Source organism: Vipera ursinii (assembly GCF_947247035.1).
Source record: "Vipera ursinii genome assembly, chromosome: Z".
Taxonomy (NCBI): domain Eukaryota; kingdom Metazoa; phylum Chordata; class Lepidosauria; order Squamata; family Viperidae; genus Vipera; species Vipera ursinii.
Genome location: NC_139517.1, coordinates 116,858,485 through 116,873,925, shown reverse-complemented (window position 1 = coordinate 116,873,925; position 15,441 = coordinate 116,858,485). Strand labels below are relative to the sequence as shown.

Genomic DNA, 15,441 nt, shown 5'->3' with positions numbered 1-15,441 from the left:
CCAGCTCCTTCAGAACTCTGGGATATAATCGGTCAGGTCCTGGTGATTTATATTCATCAAGGTTGGATAGGTGTTCTCTTACCATTTTTTTTGCTTATTTTAATTTTGTTGCCTGTTTTTTCCTTGCCATCTTCTCTCTTTAGTGGGCCTACAGTTTGCTTGACTTTTTTCTTGTTGTTAATATGCTGGAAGAAACTTTTTTATTATCCATGATTTCTATTGCAAGTCTTTGTTCATTCTGAGCCTTTGCTTTCCTGACTTTGAAGCTACTGGAGTCTATGTGCTCCTAGGCAGGAATGGCCTGTGTTTCCTTTCCTTTTCTTAGAGTCTACTATAGGGCACCATGAAAGGGGGTATATTCCCTAAACTAGTCCATCAATATTTTTATATCTGCATCTTGGACATCTGAAACCTTGAACTGACTTAATAAAATAAGCTCACAAAAAAAGACCCCTCAGAAGTCATTTTAATCAAGTGGGGAGTCTTACTTTACACCTTGCAGTCGCATTGTGAAACAGAGCTTGACGTCCACATGTGCTAGATGATAGCTAGCAATGATATATGAGGGAAAGCATTGTTTCCATTGTACCATTTTTGGACATTTCTGTTGGCGTGAAGAAATTCTCTCAATCCATGTGTTATGTCACTGTTATACGTAACAACTGAAAGTGAGCTCATTGTGACAGCCAAATTAGTATGAACATAGCAGATTGAAGCAACTAAAAAAGACATGCGCTAGAAAGAACCTGCACATTCTCTCTCTCTCTCTCTCTCTCTCTCTCTCTCACACACACACACACACACACACACACACCTACTCTGAAGAGACATGCAGCACTAGGACATTTTGATGTGTATTTTCTATTATATAAAAATCTCAATTTCCAAATTTGGTAACTATTTTTTTAACTCAAGAGTGGGGAGTTTTGTCACACCTCAGATGTTCCTGAATTAACTCCTAAGCTCTCTCAAGATGGCCATCCAAAGTTCCTGGGAGTTTGAACTTCAGCAGCATCTGGAGCACTGCTATACACCAGAACATGTAAGCTAAGTGGTTTTCAATTAATTTCTCATATGGTTCCCAATAAGATCTCAGAATTGCATCATAGAATGTGAAGTATAATTCCAATTCTGGAGGATTCTTGGTATTTATATATTTAGCCTAAGAGAAACCTGCAATGGAAACTGCATTGACTACATTCACCTTAAGTGTTGTGTAATCTGGGGCTTTGTTGAGGGGAGGAATTAAATGGTGGACTGTCCTTATGTCACTTGTGGGGGAGGAAGTGATTGAAGGGAGATCCTTTCTAAAACTTAGCACTATTTATCTAGCTTTTGGGTAAGGAGATTCCTGTCTTTGAGTGAGCAACAATAAATATACCACTCAGATCAGCTCATTATGTTGTTTTTGGTTCCTTGTGCCTGACAGGTGTTTAAGCAAAGGAAAAAGTAGGAAAACATTTAATAGTTAAATATATTAACTAAATAAAGTGAATTCTCTTGCAAACTGATACAGTATACAGCACACATTGCATCTATTAATATAAACATTAATTAATTGAGATATGATGTTGGTACCAGCACTCTATCTATAAAACAGATGTTAGCAGTCATGTGAAAAGCAAAGGTACCTTTTTTTTTTTAAAAAAAATGACTTCCTTATTTCTTTCCTCTTGTCACTTGAAGCAAGACATATACAGAGCAGGATTACTTATTTGGGGTAAGTAATGTTCCTTGTTTTCTCTTTGATTCATTTCAGATTTACCAGCTGCTGCCTAGATCAATTGGACTAGCCAAAATCCCATGGGGGAAAGGGGTCCCTTGACTATTAAAGGGGATCGGTCACAAATCAGTTATAGTAGTATTTGTTCCATTCCAAGAGGAAAGACAACATGAAAAGCTTGTCTGGCAGATTTATTGATTACATTTCACCAGTGACCAGCAAGAAGCAAACACTCTGAAAAATCCCCAAAGGTGATCATTAGCACTGAGTAACTGTCACTAAACATTAGCACCAGCAGCAGACTGGAGCAAAGGCAAAAAAAAAAAAGAAGAAAGAAAAAGAAAAAAAAGCGCAATAATTTAAAGGCAAGATTATCTCTCTCAAGAGAGAATAGAAAGTCCACTTACATTAGTCAATGCTCTTTGTGGGAAAGGAAACACAATGACATAACTGCCTAATGCATATTTATGTAAACAAACATTGTACAGATCAGACAGTTCCCACTCCTGATCGCCAGCAGATCCAACCCTCTTGTCATATATAAGTTACAGTTACCCGAATGCAAAAAATTGTGATCTTGCCTATTTCTGCAAGTCAGTCGGATTGCTTAGTGATCTCACCCTTAGTTAAAGCAATGTCAGTGAAGGAACAATTTCCAGGAGACATAACTGTACTACAGCAGAATATACTGAATGTTGTGTCATGTAAAAGACAAAGAAATCATGACATTAATATTTATGGACTACATAAATACATTAAACATTGTTCTAGTTGGTAACATGCCATTTAGGTGGCAGCACGTAGCTGATTTTGGCTAATCTCATACAAGGTAAACAGGATCAGAACCAGTTTAATACCGAATACTGGAATTAACCAGGAAATAGTAGGGATATAAGCTCTTGAAAAATACCCAGGAAGGTAGCACCAAACTATTCTTGCTTCTTTGCCAAGAAATGTACTGTATGTATCTTACAAGATCTACTTGAAAGAGACTTTACTTTCAAGGATAACTTGGGGAAAGTAAGGGAGACGTTAACTATGATGTGAAGAGGGTCTCAGAACAATAGGATAAATTATTCTATAAGAAGTACCGTATTTACTTCTTAGGCAATTATATCAATTTACTGGAGCAACTACCTAATGGGTCACCAAGACCTTGCCACAGGTGAGCGTATTAAACCTTGCAGCAGAATAACAGCAAGAGATGAAGAGGAACAGTCTACTTCATTTTATGGGTAACATACTCTCCACCCATTGTTTTATTATGATGGGAAGACGGACAGCTGGGAGCTAGTGGTTGTCCCAAAGTCGTGCAATAAATGAAACTGAGTCTGCCCAGTTTTGCTTTTCATGATAGATTAGTAAACACATTAATGTGTGTGTGTGGTCAAATAGTGACATGATCAGATAGTAGGAATCCATCTAAAAATAAAAGCAATGGATAGTTGGGAAGATTTTTTTTAAAAAAACAACAACAACAAAACTTTGCATTTTTACTTAATTTTGTTTTCATGATGATGATAGTGATGACAATTTCTATTTTGCCCAACAACCAAATTTCTCATGATCAACAGAATACAAGCAGTCCCCTTCTACTGAAGCAGCTTACTTTGTTCATTCAGAATCACCGCCATGGATACGTCATAGTTATGCTGTTTATGAAAATGAAGGAAAGTTGAAGAAAATGGGTGAGAGTACTTATGCACTTCTGCTTCCAGTTGTCACCAAGCATAAGCATAACATTTTCCTTCTCTTCTGTTTTTCCTTAAATGATGGAATATACTCAGAGCACACAGAAAGCTGATCCCAAACCTATTTTTCAAGCTGTTTTCCCCCCTCTTCTTAACCAAACAGGTGATATGTCTTTGGTGTCCATATGCCATTGCTTCAGGCAAAAAAGGAAAAAAAAAGTTTTAAATTTCTCCTTCATTCTCAATCGACTTTGCTCTGGCTGCCAAATGAAAATGCTTCATTGGCTAGATAGATTGTTAATGTTGCCAACCCTAAAAAGAAAAAAAAAACAGAAAAGAAAAGAAAAGAAAAAAAACATTCCCAGGATAGGATCAAGTGAGTGTTCTCGCTCTGAAGACTTGCAATGACTCCAACAAACAATAATTTAACCTTCATCTCAGGCTACAAACAAATTAAAGGACTCTCAAACAGAGTCACCATAAGAAAAGACAGTTCAGAATTAACTCAAAAGAGAAGGATCACCACAAAGATGTATATAGTCCAAATGACTCCAGATAAATGTCAGTTCTTTGAGATAGTCTAGACAAGAAGTACAAATCATGAATACTAAAACTACACTCATTGTAAGAATCTTGCAAGTCTGAAAGCATTTCTCTCCTCCTTTATTTTTAATTTTCAGAAAACTAGGGAGGGTACCTTCTGTAATGTTTCCCATGCTCCTTTTTTCCCTGTGGGCTGAGATACCTTTTGCATGATGGTTGTCTAGCCTGTGACACTTCCTCCTGTCTCCCAAGGTCATTCCCACATGCCATTACATTACACTAAGCCAATCACATGTGGAAAAGACAAGCTTTGCTGGAATTCTGGATTTCACAACTACTCTAACCAATTTCCCCATTACAAAATACAGTTCACTCTAAATGTTCATGGGTGTGTGAATGAAGGAATAACCATAGAGAAGGTTATTCTCTACAATGAACCTGGCTACAGTCATTTTTGCTTGTTCTAGGTTGCCTCAAGAACGGGAGGGGAGCGCGGGTGATTTCTATTAGTCTAAACATTTTACTTTCCCATGGGAACCAAGGTCATTTTTATCAGTTAGATGGAGGTGTGAGCTTTTGGTCAGAAAACCCATCAAACTCTTCTATTGGGGAAAGTAGCTGATTGCATCGCACTGGGGAGGGAAATTTAAAGTTTGAAATTTCTCTTTGAAGGGAACTTCAGACTTGGTTTCACTTTTGACTGTTACTATGTAACCAATAAACATGTTTTTTGAGGAAATCTTAAGACTCGGCGTTCTGATTTACTAGGTTTTGTCTATTGAAACCTTGACACTTATCTTTGAAGGATCATCTCATTCCCTGGGTATCCACATAAACATTATGCATGTTCTATCATCTGAGATAAGGTAGATGATAATTTCTAAAAAAAAGCATTTTCTACTGTGGACCCTCAGCTGAGGAATGTCTTCCCCAGAGAGACAATTTTTGTGCTTGTTTTCTTGACATCTTGATACCTGACAAAGTTCCAATATATGATTTTCCATTCTCTTAGCCTCCAAACCACCAGCTCACAATTGTCTGCTGGCTGTGGATGCAGGGAAATGTACCCAGAAATAATATAAGCCAGTACAAAAGGAATAGATCATTGCAAGGAAGAATCCAATATAGATTCATTATTTTGCCTGCATTCTGTTGTTCTGAATAACAGCTTAGATCCTAGGAGGCCCTGGATGAAGCAGCAAGTTTTAAGCAAGGATTTTTTTACCCAGCAAGAACACCAGTCTATGGTGTGTGGGGGGGATCCTTCAGTCCTCTATAGCAAAATGGAATTTTAGATAGAGGTAAATAGGAAATCAACTATTCTCTTCCTAGCTGGTAGTTCCCAACAGGAAAAGAAGGAGTAAAATCCTGTAGTAGGTTCCCCACTGAGGAATGGAATATTCGTGTTGCTATCCCAATGATGCTTTTTTTCATGAGACAACTGGAGTTTCTTGTTTTTCTTTGAAGATGTTTCACTTCTCATCCAAGAAGCTTCTTCATCTCCAACTGGATAGTGGGGAATGGAAAGATTTATACTCCTTGCAGAGTATAAATTCATTTGCATTCTTTTAGCAAGTCAGTAATGCTACCTGGAAGCTTATCTGTGTCCTCAGAGTCACATGAATGGTGCAAATGTGTGTGGAGCTGTCTTGGAACTGTTGAAAGGACTGTGTTGTAGACTGGAGATAGATGATGTTGAGAGAGGGCTGTTCAGTTTTGACAGAGATGGCCTCTTTGACCTCTCTTTCAAACTAGCGGTTCTCTCTGCCCAAAATTTGAACTTTGCTGTGTTCAGAAGAGTGGTCTTTGTCTTTTAAATGCAGACGGACTGCTGAATCGGGTCCTGATGGGTTTGTTCTCCTACCTTGTGCCATACATTTATGAAGTTGTTGTTTCATTTCCCCAATGTACGGATCTGCACATGGGTCGCTGCATTGTACCGCATATACTACATTGCTCAGTTTGTGTCTGGTCTGGGTGTCTGAGCAATGTGATATATGCAGTACATATAATGGAATACATACACATATAATGCATAATATGTACATATACATATTATGGAAGTATTCTTATTGTTTTATTTCTTTCTTCTTTCCCTACCTTTAGTTTCCAACGTTGGGAGAAAGCTTTGGAGAAAAACAGGCTCAAGAAAAAGAGCAAACATTTCCTGGAACCCTTAATCAGGGAGTTTGAGCTGGTTCTGAACTCCCCCCTTTTTGAAACTGCCCTCCTTTGAAAGAGGAGGAAGAAAAATGCTATCAGCAAACATTTGCAACACCCTATGTATACTGTCTATCCCCCCTTATATTTTTCCATACAGTTCTGAGATATTGGCAATTATTATTTAAGTCAAAAGGGAAAAAGAAGAATAATTTACACCATCCATCATTGTTTCCTTGTATGAATAAATTACAAGACACCGCAGCAAATCAATTGTGGGGAAAGAAACAGCCCATGCCAAACACCGTGCTCATGTGTATAATTTCCTTAATGTTTTCCATCCTCATATATCAAAACTACAGAATGAGTTTGGCAAACCTGATGCAGGAGAAAGCTCATTATGCCAAAGTCTTACAAGCCAGTCCACGTAATAAGAGAAAAAAAGGAACATAAAATTTTCCAAAAGTTACAATAGGATCTTTGGGGCCTGATTGGCCTTCCCAATTTCTTTTACCGAAGAGGTTCATAGAGTAGAAAATAACCTCGTAGGTGATGAGATTTAGAACTCACAATTTCACAGTTCATGGTTTGTCTAGGAATTTCCTTAAGCAATGGCCAATTCAAATCTATTGAGGCCATACCATATGTGAAAAGCTGCCTTCTAACAAATCAGATTTTCCATCTAACCCAGTTTTGCCAAGAGGCTGGCTCCCTTGAGTCCTCCGCATAAAAAGTTTCTCCTATTCTGGGCCCAATCTTCTTTAAAACACTAAAGATTACTTTTGCAAGAAACATGTCCATTTCTGTCAAGCTGCAGTCCCTACCCATAATACATAAATGGAATCCCACTCCTGCAAAATTTTGAAGTAGGAGATTCATAAAAACTGTAGGATAACCTCTAAAATAAGCTTAACCTTGTCAAAAATTTTATTCCTAAAATTCAGGAATAATCTTAGCCTAGCTATATGTATGACCCAGCTTCACATGCTTGGCATGATTCTGTCTCCATTAAAGCATCTCGCTCCCCATAAAATGTCCTATTGTTTCTGGCCTTCAAAAGTTGCCCATCCCAGTTAGTATGAAAGATACATTTTGTCAGGCAGTGTTTTCAACCTTGACAATTTTTATGTTATGTGGACTTCAACTCCCAAGAAACACTCTTCAAGAGTCTTTACTAGATTTTACAGCATACATTCTTTGTGCATGTGCAACATTAGTTCTACCTTTGAAGTCTGAAGAGAAACACTCCAGAAATGACTCCATTTTGTCAAAATACAGCAATCTCATGGTTTACAGTGGTACCGTGGTACTCAACTACTTTGAAAGTCATTGAATTTGGTACTCAACACATTCTGACATGAAAGTTTTGTCCCAGTACTCATTGTTGTTGGTACTCAATGAATAAGGTAGAATTTTAGGGGAAAATTTTGGTATTCATTGCATTCCTGGAACCAACTAACAATGAGTACCAACATGCTACTATACAAAATTTATCAACATACAAGTGCCCCAAACATTTTCCTCTTCTACAAGGTATCTTACCTTCAACTGTAGGTAGAAATAATAATCTAGCAACACTTTTTGTTGAGAAAATTTGCACTGATTCTTCTGTGGTTTTAAGAAACTGCAGAAAAGCCTGACTAAAAAAGAGAAAGCAATCCAAAGATAATTGTATATATGTTCCAAAATTTGACTCATCTTTATATGAAAATTGTGCTGCTGTAATTTTATAAAGATGGGATATGAAAAATGTGTATTTCTTTCTTTTTAAAAGAGAGGCCTATTTTTTTATGTTAACCACAAATGAATCACAATCAAGTGGTAAATTCATTTCCCACAGAATATAAAGCTCATTCCGAAGACTTACCATGTGGTGTTTCTGATTGTGAGGAAAGGCGGTGATCAGTGGCATCCAGCCTTGTGCCAAACTGGGTATTACAACGTTCCTGCAATCGGTGTGAGATCCTGGGAAGCAGGGTATGAACCCATCCTGAATTCTCTGCTGTTGAACAACAACAACAACAACAAAATAAGTTATTACTGTAACATAATAAATATCCAATCTTATAGAAAATAGCAGTAGCAATAGCAATTAAACTTATATACTGCCCCATAGTACTTTACAGCACATTCTGCGTGGTTTACAATGAAGAAGCATTTTTTGCAAATTGCCCCTAACAATCTGTGTCCTCATTTTACTGACCTCAGAAGGATGGAAAGCTGAGTCAACCATGAACTGGTCAGGATCGAACTCTAGGGCTGTGGGCAGAGTTTTCCTGCAATACTGCATTCTAACCATGTGCCACCAGGGCTTGTAAAATACATTAGCAAGCTTTTTTTATTTTTTTTCTGATATTTTTGTATCATAACCCTGATTATCTCTTGTTTCTAAGTTATTTTATCTCAGACACACCAACATTATTTAGCTGGAAAAGTTCCACCTGAGTTTTTATAGGGGCACAAATTGTTCAAATTGACATGGTCAGTATCAGAGGTCAGAAGGTGACACAGATAGTAGTTCATGACAGAAGAAGTGTTAATGTAGACTAAGATCTGTGAAAAAAATAAAACTGGTCTGCCTATTAGAGGTAAATTAGATTAGAGGCCCCATTTCATGTTTGAAACCATCAGTCCTGGAAGGAAGACCAAGGTAAGAAAACAATGTCACGTAGATCAGAGCTACTTTTTGCCAGCAGTCCTTGACTTCTGAACACAATTGGGACCAGAATTTCCATGGTTAAGCAAGATGGTGGTTAAGTGAGTCACACTTAATTTCATGACTTCTTTGCCACTGCTGTTAACCAAAACATTGCAGTTATTAAGTGAATCAGGAGGTTGCTAAGTGAGTCCTGCTTCTCCCATTCACTTTGCTTGCTGGAAGATGGCTGGGAAGTTTGCAAACAGTGGTCACATGACCCCGAGAAGCTGCAATCGTTGTAAGTACATGTTGGTTGCCAAGTGCTTGAATTTTGTTCTTGTGACCATGGAGATGCTTATAAGTCAAGGATTATCTGCACTATAACAGCCATAGTACAAAATCGTGCAAGCCTGAATATACTTCTTTTTCCCTTCCTTTATTTCTGTGTGAACTAGAGACGGACTTTTCTGAGATATTTTCTCAAGTTAATTTCTTGGTCTGGGCTCATATTCCTTTTATCTGACTTTGAAAGCAATTCTTCCTCTTGTCCTACATGCTATTCCCTCTGCCCTGGACAGAAACCCTCTGATCCAGGAAAAAAAAACTCTGAATGATAAATTATGATTGAACTGTAAAGAAATTTGAGTTCAAAATGTTTCAAATGCTAAATGTTTTGCACAACCTGAATGCACTTCAGGAGAAGATCATGAGATGGGAAAACTCAAACAAAGGCCAAATTTTATGTAGTCAGAATTCTGAAAAGTAACAATAGATGGGATTAAAAAAAAAGCTCAAAAAAGTATGCAAGTTTATAGAGACATTAACAACAAAGAAATTGTAAGATGGTCACGTACAGTAGTCTGTGGTGGATGGATCAAGATCAAGCAATGGAGTGTTAGAAAGTTTTATTGATCAAAACACAATAAAATTTAGGAGCCCCATTTTTCTGAAGTGGAACAAAACAAATCTTAAATTTTAAGCTTGCAGGAGGTTCATACTCTGTGTGTGTGTGTGTGTGTGTGTCTATCTGTGTGCTTACTTCTCCGATCAGAAACCTAACCACAGCAAGTTTGATATATGAGCAAATATTCCTATCAATCAGTGTTTTTCAAACTTGGAATTGTAAGATGTGCGGGAATTCTGGGAATTGCAGTCCACACATTTTAAAGTTGACAAGTTTGAAAAACACTGTTTTAAATAAATCTCCTTTCTGTTGTAAAACTGCTCTTGTAGAAAGAAGATTCATTTAATATAGAGATAGGCAAAACCTAGCATTGAACTGGCTACAATGCACCAACATACATTTGTTCTCTTTCTCTCTCTCTCCCTGCCTCCCTCTCTCTTTCTCTCTCCCTCCCTTCACACTAGCAATCTCTTAGATGAAGAGAAAACTCAGCGTAGGTTCTTAATTCTTTGTCTATATCCTTCTGTGTCCTTTTTTCCTTGTGTTTCATAAACTTTATTTAATGTTATCTTAATACAAAATACAAATGAAAGACAGGAATAGGAAATAGGAAAATAGGGAAGGGAGACAAGAGGAAAGTGATTTGAGGAAAAGCAAAAAAAGTGGTGGCTTCAAAAGTTTTCCAGTGTTATAAAAGACGAAACGGACTTTCTCTCTTAACTTTTTACTCTTATTTAATTAGTAAGAACTAGCCATTTCTACTACAACAAGCTAATCTACTTGTTAAAACTCACGGTCAAAATTACATTTTTTCCTGTTTCTAGCACAAAGTCTAGAAGTGGTCTCTAAGTAGAAACAAAGCTAGATACGTTCTTTCCCTTAATTAAAACAATTAATTTTGTTATCTCTGCCAGTTCCATCCCTTTTTCCATCCATTCTTCCATAGTAGGTATATAACTGGTATATCTTTCCATTTTGGCACATATAAAATTCTTACTGAAATTAACATAGATAATAACAAGGTTCAATTTTTCCAAGATGTTTATCCGATAGTGCTAACAGGAAAACCAATAAAAGTCTGAATGCAATATTTTTTTTCACCCATCCTATTAGCATCTAAACAATAAGACTGAATTTCACCTTCTAGGCTTGAGGTTTCTAACTGGCTCTCTTCCTCGACAAGAGGAAAAAATGTTCACTCAGTATTAGCTTGCAGGTATTCTGAGATTCAAAGAGGGTGTTGGGGCAATTCTCACCATAACTAAATGAAATGTAAGTGTGACTCTAAGCAGGTGGCAGCTTTGTTTTGAAATGGAGGTTACTGTGAGATAGTAAAAAGTGAAGGGTTAACAGAAAGGGAATTAAAGGACTGATTTCACTTACTGAAGTACATTTATTTCAACCCTACATCCATTAAGGGCACTATACTGACAGTGCCTGCAAACCTTTTAAACTGAGAAATTGTAGGTACCATGAATTTCTAAGGGGTTGGCTTTGTCATTTTGCTGATATAGAAATTTCAGGAAGCAATTGATTTGGAGAACCCTTTATCACTTCACTCTTACTAGATAAAAAAGATACATATATCAGTGCTAAAACAGAAGCCCAAAGGCATGATAAAGAAAAAAAGAAATATCTGAACAAAAGACATTGTAACAGTCATGGATGTAGGCATACTAATTAGCAATGGAGCATCACGGGCTTCCTTCTTGGAAAGTTTCTAGGAATTTAAAGTGGGCCTTCACAACTCATGATTTCTGAGGTCCAGTAAAATGTACCATAAATTTGCCAGCTCCACCTGTAATTGAATGAATAGGACATTTATCAAATCTTTGGTGGGTTCCATTTAAAAGTTGCCCTAGCTCAACAGAAAGTTTTTCCATGACATCTTCTGTTGTGTATATGTCAATGAGTGGAGAAGATTTTGAGAATAGAACTAAAGAGATTCATCTGTCGCAACACAACTTATCTCAACACAATGGGAGAAAGCCCTATATGATGAAAGGCAGGATATAAATCTAATGAAGAAATAAAACCACACATACTCATCCATCACTTTCCCCAATATGAAAAAAAAAATTCTCTAGGAGACTGACAAGTTGGAGCAACTCTCCACTTGAATGGACATGGACTGCTATTGCCACTTGTTTGTTAGTTTGATAGGTAAAAGCTGGGCTGATCATTCAGCAAACATTTGGGCTGCAATGTAAATTAAATGAGTATATTAAAAAACATGGAAACACGTTTCTTATTAATCTGGCCTCCAAACTTTAAAACACCATAAAATGTTACTATATATAATTTTAAAAACAAGTTTAGTGATAAAAGATAGATGGCACACAAGAGGAGACAATCCATTTTTGTTTTTTCCACAGGATCTATATCTAACATCGTATTGGTCACATACCTTTAGGAAGGAAATGGCAACACACATGGTTTTCATCCCTTCTTCTATCTTTATAGCAAGGTAGGGAAGTTGAAAAAGAGACAAAGAAGGACTAACTAAAAGTTCCAGGGAGTTTTTTGGCTGAATGGGGGATTTGACACAGTAGCCACTACTGTACTGTACTACTGTACTATTTGTATGTTTGTCTGAAATGGTGTAGAGTTAACTGCTTGAGCAGAGAGTTGGACTAGAAGACCTGTGAGGTCCCTTCCAATTCTGTATTTCTGTATCTGATATGAATATCACAGCAGTTCATAGGACTGTATCACCCTTTGCATTGATTGTAATTGTGTTAGCAGAATGTAGAATCCTTAAGGAAGGACACAAAAGCTCTTCACAACCAAGTTCACACCTGGAAATGATCACATGCTCTAATTATATGTGCAGATTCTCAGATTTATTTTAAACATGGATGATGTAAAATTCTATGACACTGATACAAAAAAGATATAGAAATATAACATGCTAGGAACTGTCTTTATGAGAATGGACTTGGTGCCTGTGTTTGTATGTGTGCATGTTCCGGGATTTATGACTTTCTGAAAATAAAAGCACACAGAAATATATTGAAGCTGATGATGCTGAAGTATGATTATAGTTCATCAGATTTTCTGACATTTGAGCTATAAATTAAATACAGAGTACTTTCTAATGTAAAGTCCGTGTCTACTTATTTAATCAAATCAAGTCTCAAATACTTTCCTTAGCAGGCTAATAGCCTCTTGAAGAAACATGGGGCTGTTCCGCATTTCATTTACATGATGGATAGGTTGGGAAGATGCATTAAATAGGAGATCAGTATCTTGGGACAACGAAATTGTGGCTTTTGTAGTCTGTATCACTGATATTTTGCTATCATGATACTTTTTCGAAAAGTTCCCAGTGGTTTCCTAATCTGCTGGATCAAAATATGGGTCCTAACTAGGTTTTTCTAAGAATAAATAGAAAAATACACATTGAAATTTACTAGCAAAAATGTATAAATATCAGCTTATTCATCCATGTCCCACAGTGGCTCATATTCAGATACATTTGTCCTCTAGTCATTGAGCATTGATATCAATTGCCCTATTAAAGCAGACAGTCATTAACACACCCCATAACACAAAATGTGGCCAGTTAAATATGCCTTACATGAAGAAGCTTCTTTATTCACATTGTTTTTAAATGTGCAGCCAAAGTTGCAATATGATAAAAAGTAACCAATCTATTTTTTGATTTTTTGGAGAATTCATCAGAAATTGTACATTGCATTAAAATTCTGTCTTGATTCACATAAGTGCCATTTTTTCCTCAGTAAAAGTCTCCAAATATTTTAGTTTTGCATCATATGGGAAGTATTCAAACTACTTGGTCATTTTCATAATCTTTTCTTAGCTACAGGATGTCCTACTTTGAACTCCAGGAGCCCAAATGAACTGGTAGAAGCCTTGCCAATGGAAGGTCTCAAATAGATTCTGGAAAGATATTCTGTTTGATCAGCTTAGACTCCTCCTTTTTTTCACACTTATGACCATTGCGACATCCCCATCCCTTCCTTCTTTCAGACACTTGTCAACAAGCTCATATTTATGATGGTTGCAGTGTCTCTGGAGTCATGTGATTCCCTTTTGCGACCTTCTGACAAGCAAAGTCAATGGGGAAGCCAGATTCACTTAACAACCATGTCACTAACTTAGCAACTGGAGGGATTCATTAACATCTGTGACAAGAAAGGTTGTAAAACGGGGCAAAAGTCACTTAAGAACTGTCTTGCTTAGCAACAGAAATTTTGGGCTCACTTGCAGTCATAAGGTGAGGGCAACCTGTATCTATTTTCTAAGTAAACATGAGCATATCCTTAATCACTGATAATAATAAATATAAATACTTCTGACAGTGGGGTCCAGTTTTCCCTGCAGATGAGCTCCAGCATGAGTCCACAAGCTCGAAAGACTTAACTTCTGATCCCTGTAACCAACCCAGATGGGATCCTGCAACATTATCCTGGGACACGTATATTTGCCTTCATTCATTAATCCTTCTGTATCATGATGCTTTTATGAATCATGATGGGCATGAGTGGAAGTCTCAAACATTGTAAAAATGTAGGCTCATGGCTAATAAAATGTTTCTCCAGCTAATGAGTGCAAAGGAATGTATTTCAATTCATAATAGGAATGCTGCTGGTTTGGGCAGACTGCCTTTTGACTGAGTTAGTGATGATTTTACCTATAAATAAATAAATACATTTATGTTTCATGACAGGTACTGTCTTTCATGGTTTTTGATCTGAATTTATCATATGTATTTGATTCACTTGCAATGAATTATCAGCTGGGCTTGGCTTATCTTTTTCCCCTGCTGAAGCAAGGGGATACCAAGTTTCCATTTTTTAAAAATAAATAAATAAATAATCCCGATAAAAGGGTAAATTGAATTATTTTTCTGTCACCACCATTTACATTTTAATGAGTTCTAAAATGGAAATGGAACAAGTTAAATGAAATCAATATATAGACCACTATTTTTCATTTGAACAGGAATTATGCAAAAGTTTATAGTTGTTTTTGATGAGCAACGTTATTTGGCTTCAAAACAATATGTAGGGACCATAAATTTTCATAAGTATGCTAGGTCTTGCTAGATCTATAAAAAGGACACCAGGTTTGGCAGCAGGATAGAAATGAATGAGATTTTTTCCTGCTAGTTTATTATTATTACAGATTATTGAATGCTACAATGGTAAATAAATATTCAGGTTGCATGATTAAGAACACCAACTCCACTGAAGTTTCTTCTGCTGTTGCAATGCATAAATAGTTTTAATTCTGCCCCTCTCTTTTGAATATAAGTTATTAGAGCATTTATCTAAGGTAAAAAGAAGTTAAAATTGTCCAATGATGAATTGTCACATTAATTACAAGCAAAAATCAAGCAGAATCTAATCAAACATAAAACTGCATCTAGTTCATTGCTAACAAATAAGTAATCTATTTCAGGATTATTTCTAGTAATTGATGGTGGTTCCCCAATATTTCAGCCAGGCATCTTTCCCATCCAACATGCAAACTGTGCATGCCTACCTCTTGACAATGACCCCTGGCATTACTGAATTTAGGTCACTTCAGTTCTGCTCACTGCGTCCATTCCTCAATGCTCTAGAAGCAAAATGAAGCCAAGTCATGATCATCTGGTGTTGGTTATCACCTTTAAAATATCACCTTTAAAGCCATTTATGGTGTAGAACCAGATTATCTGGGGAGCTGTCTTGCCCCAATGGGATTGATTTGGCCCACTCACTCTGGCAGAAGAGGCCTTCTTTGAAGCTTGTTGGCCAAGGAATTTGGATTAGCA

The 15,441-nt window shown here is 36.8% G+C and overlaps 1 protein-coding gene across 1 annotated transcript in view; it reads right to left on the bottom strand.

Annotated features, from left to right (window-relative positions):
- ADARB2 (adenosine deaminase RNA specific B2 (inactive)) overlaps window positions 1–15,441 on the bottom strand; it is a gene marked incomplete at both ends in the record, with an annotated part of 478,028 nt that overhangs the window by 319,897 nt on the left and 142,690 nt on the right. The window contains one exon of the mRNA XM_083378222.1: window positions 7,985–8,119. Coding sequence (XP_083234348.1) covers window positions 7,985–8,119 — 135 coding nt within the window. The remainder of the gene's footprint in view (window positions 1–7,984; window positions 8,120–15,441) is intronic.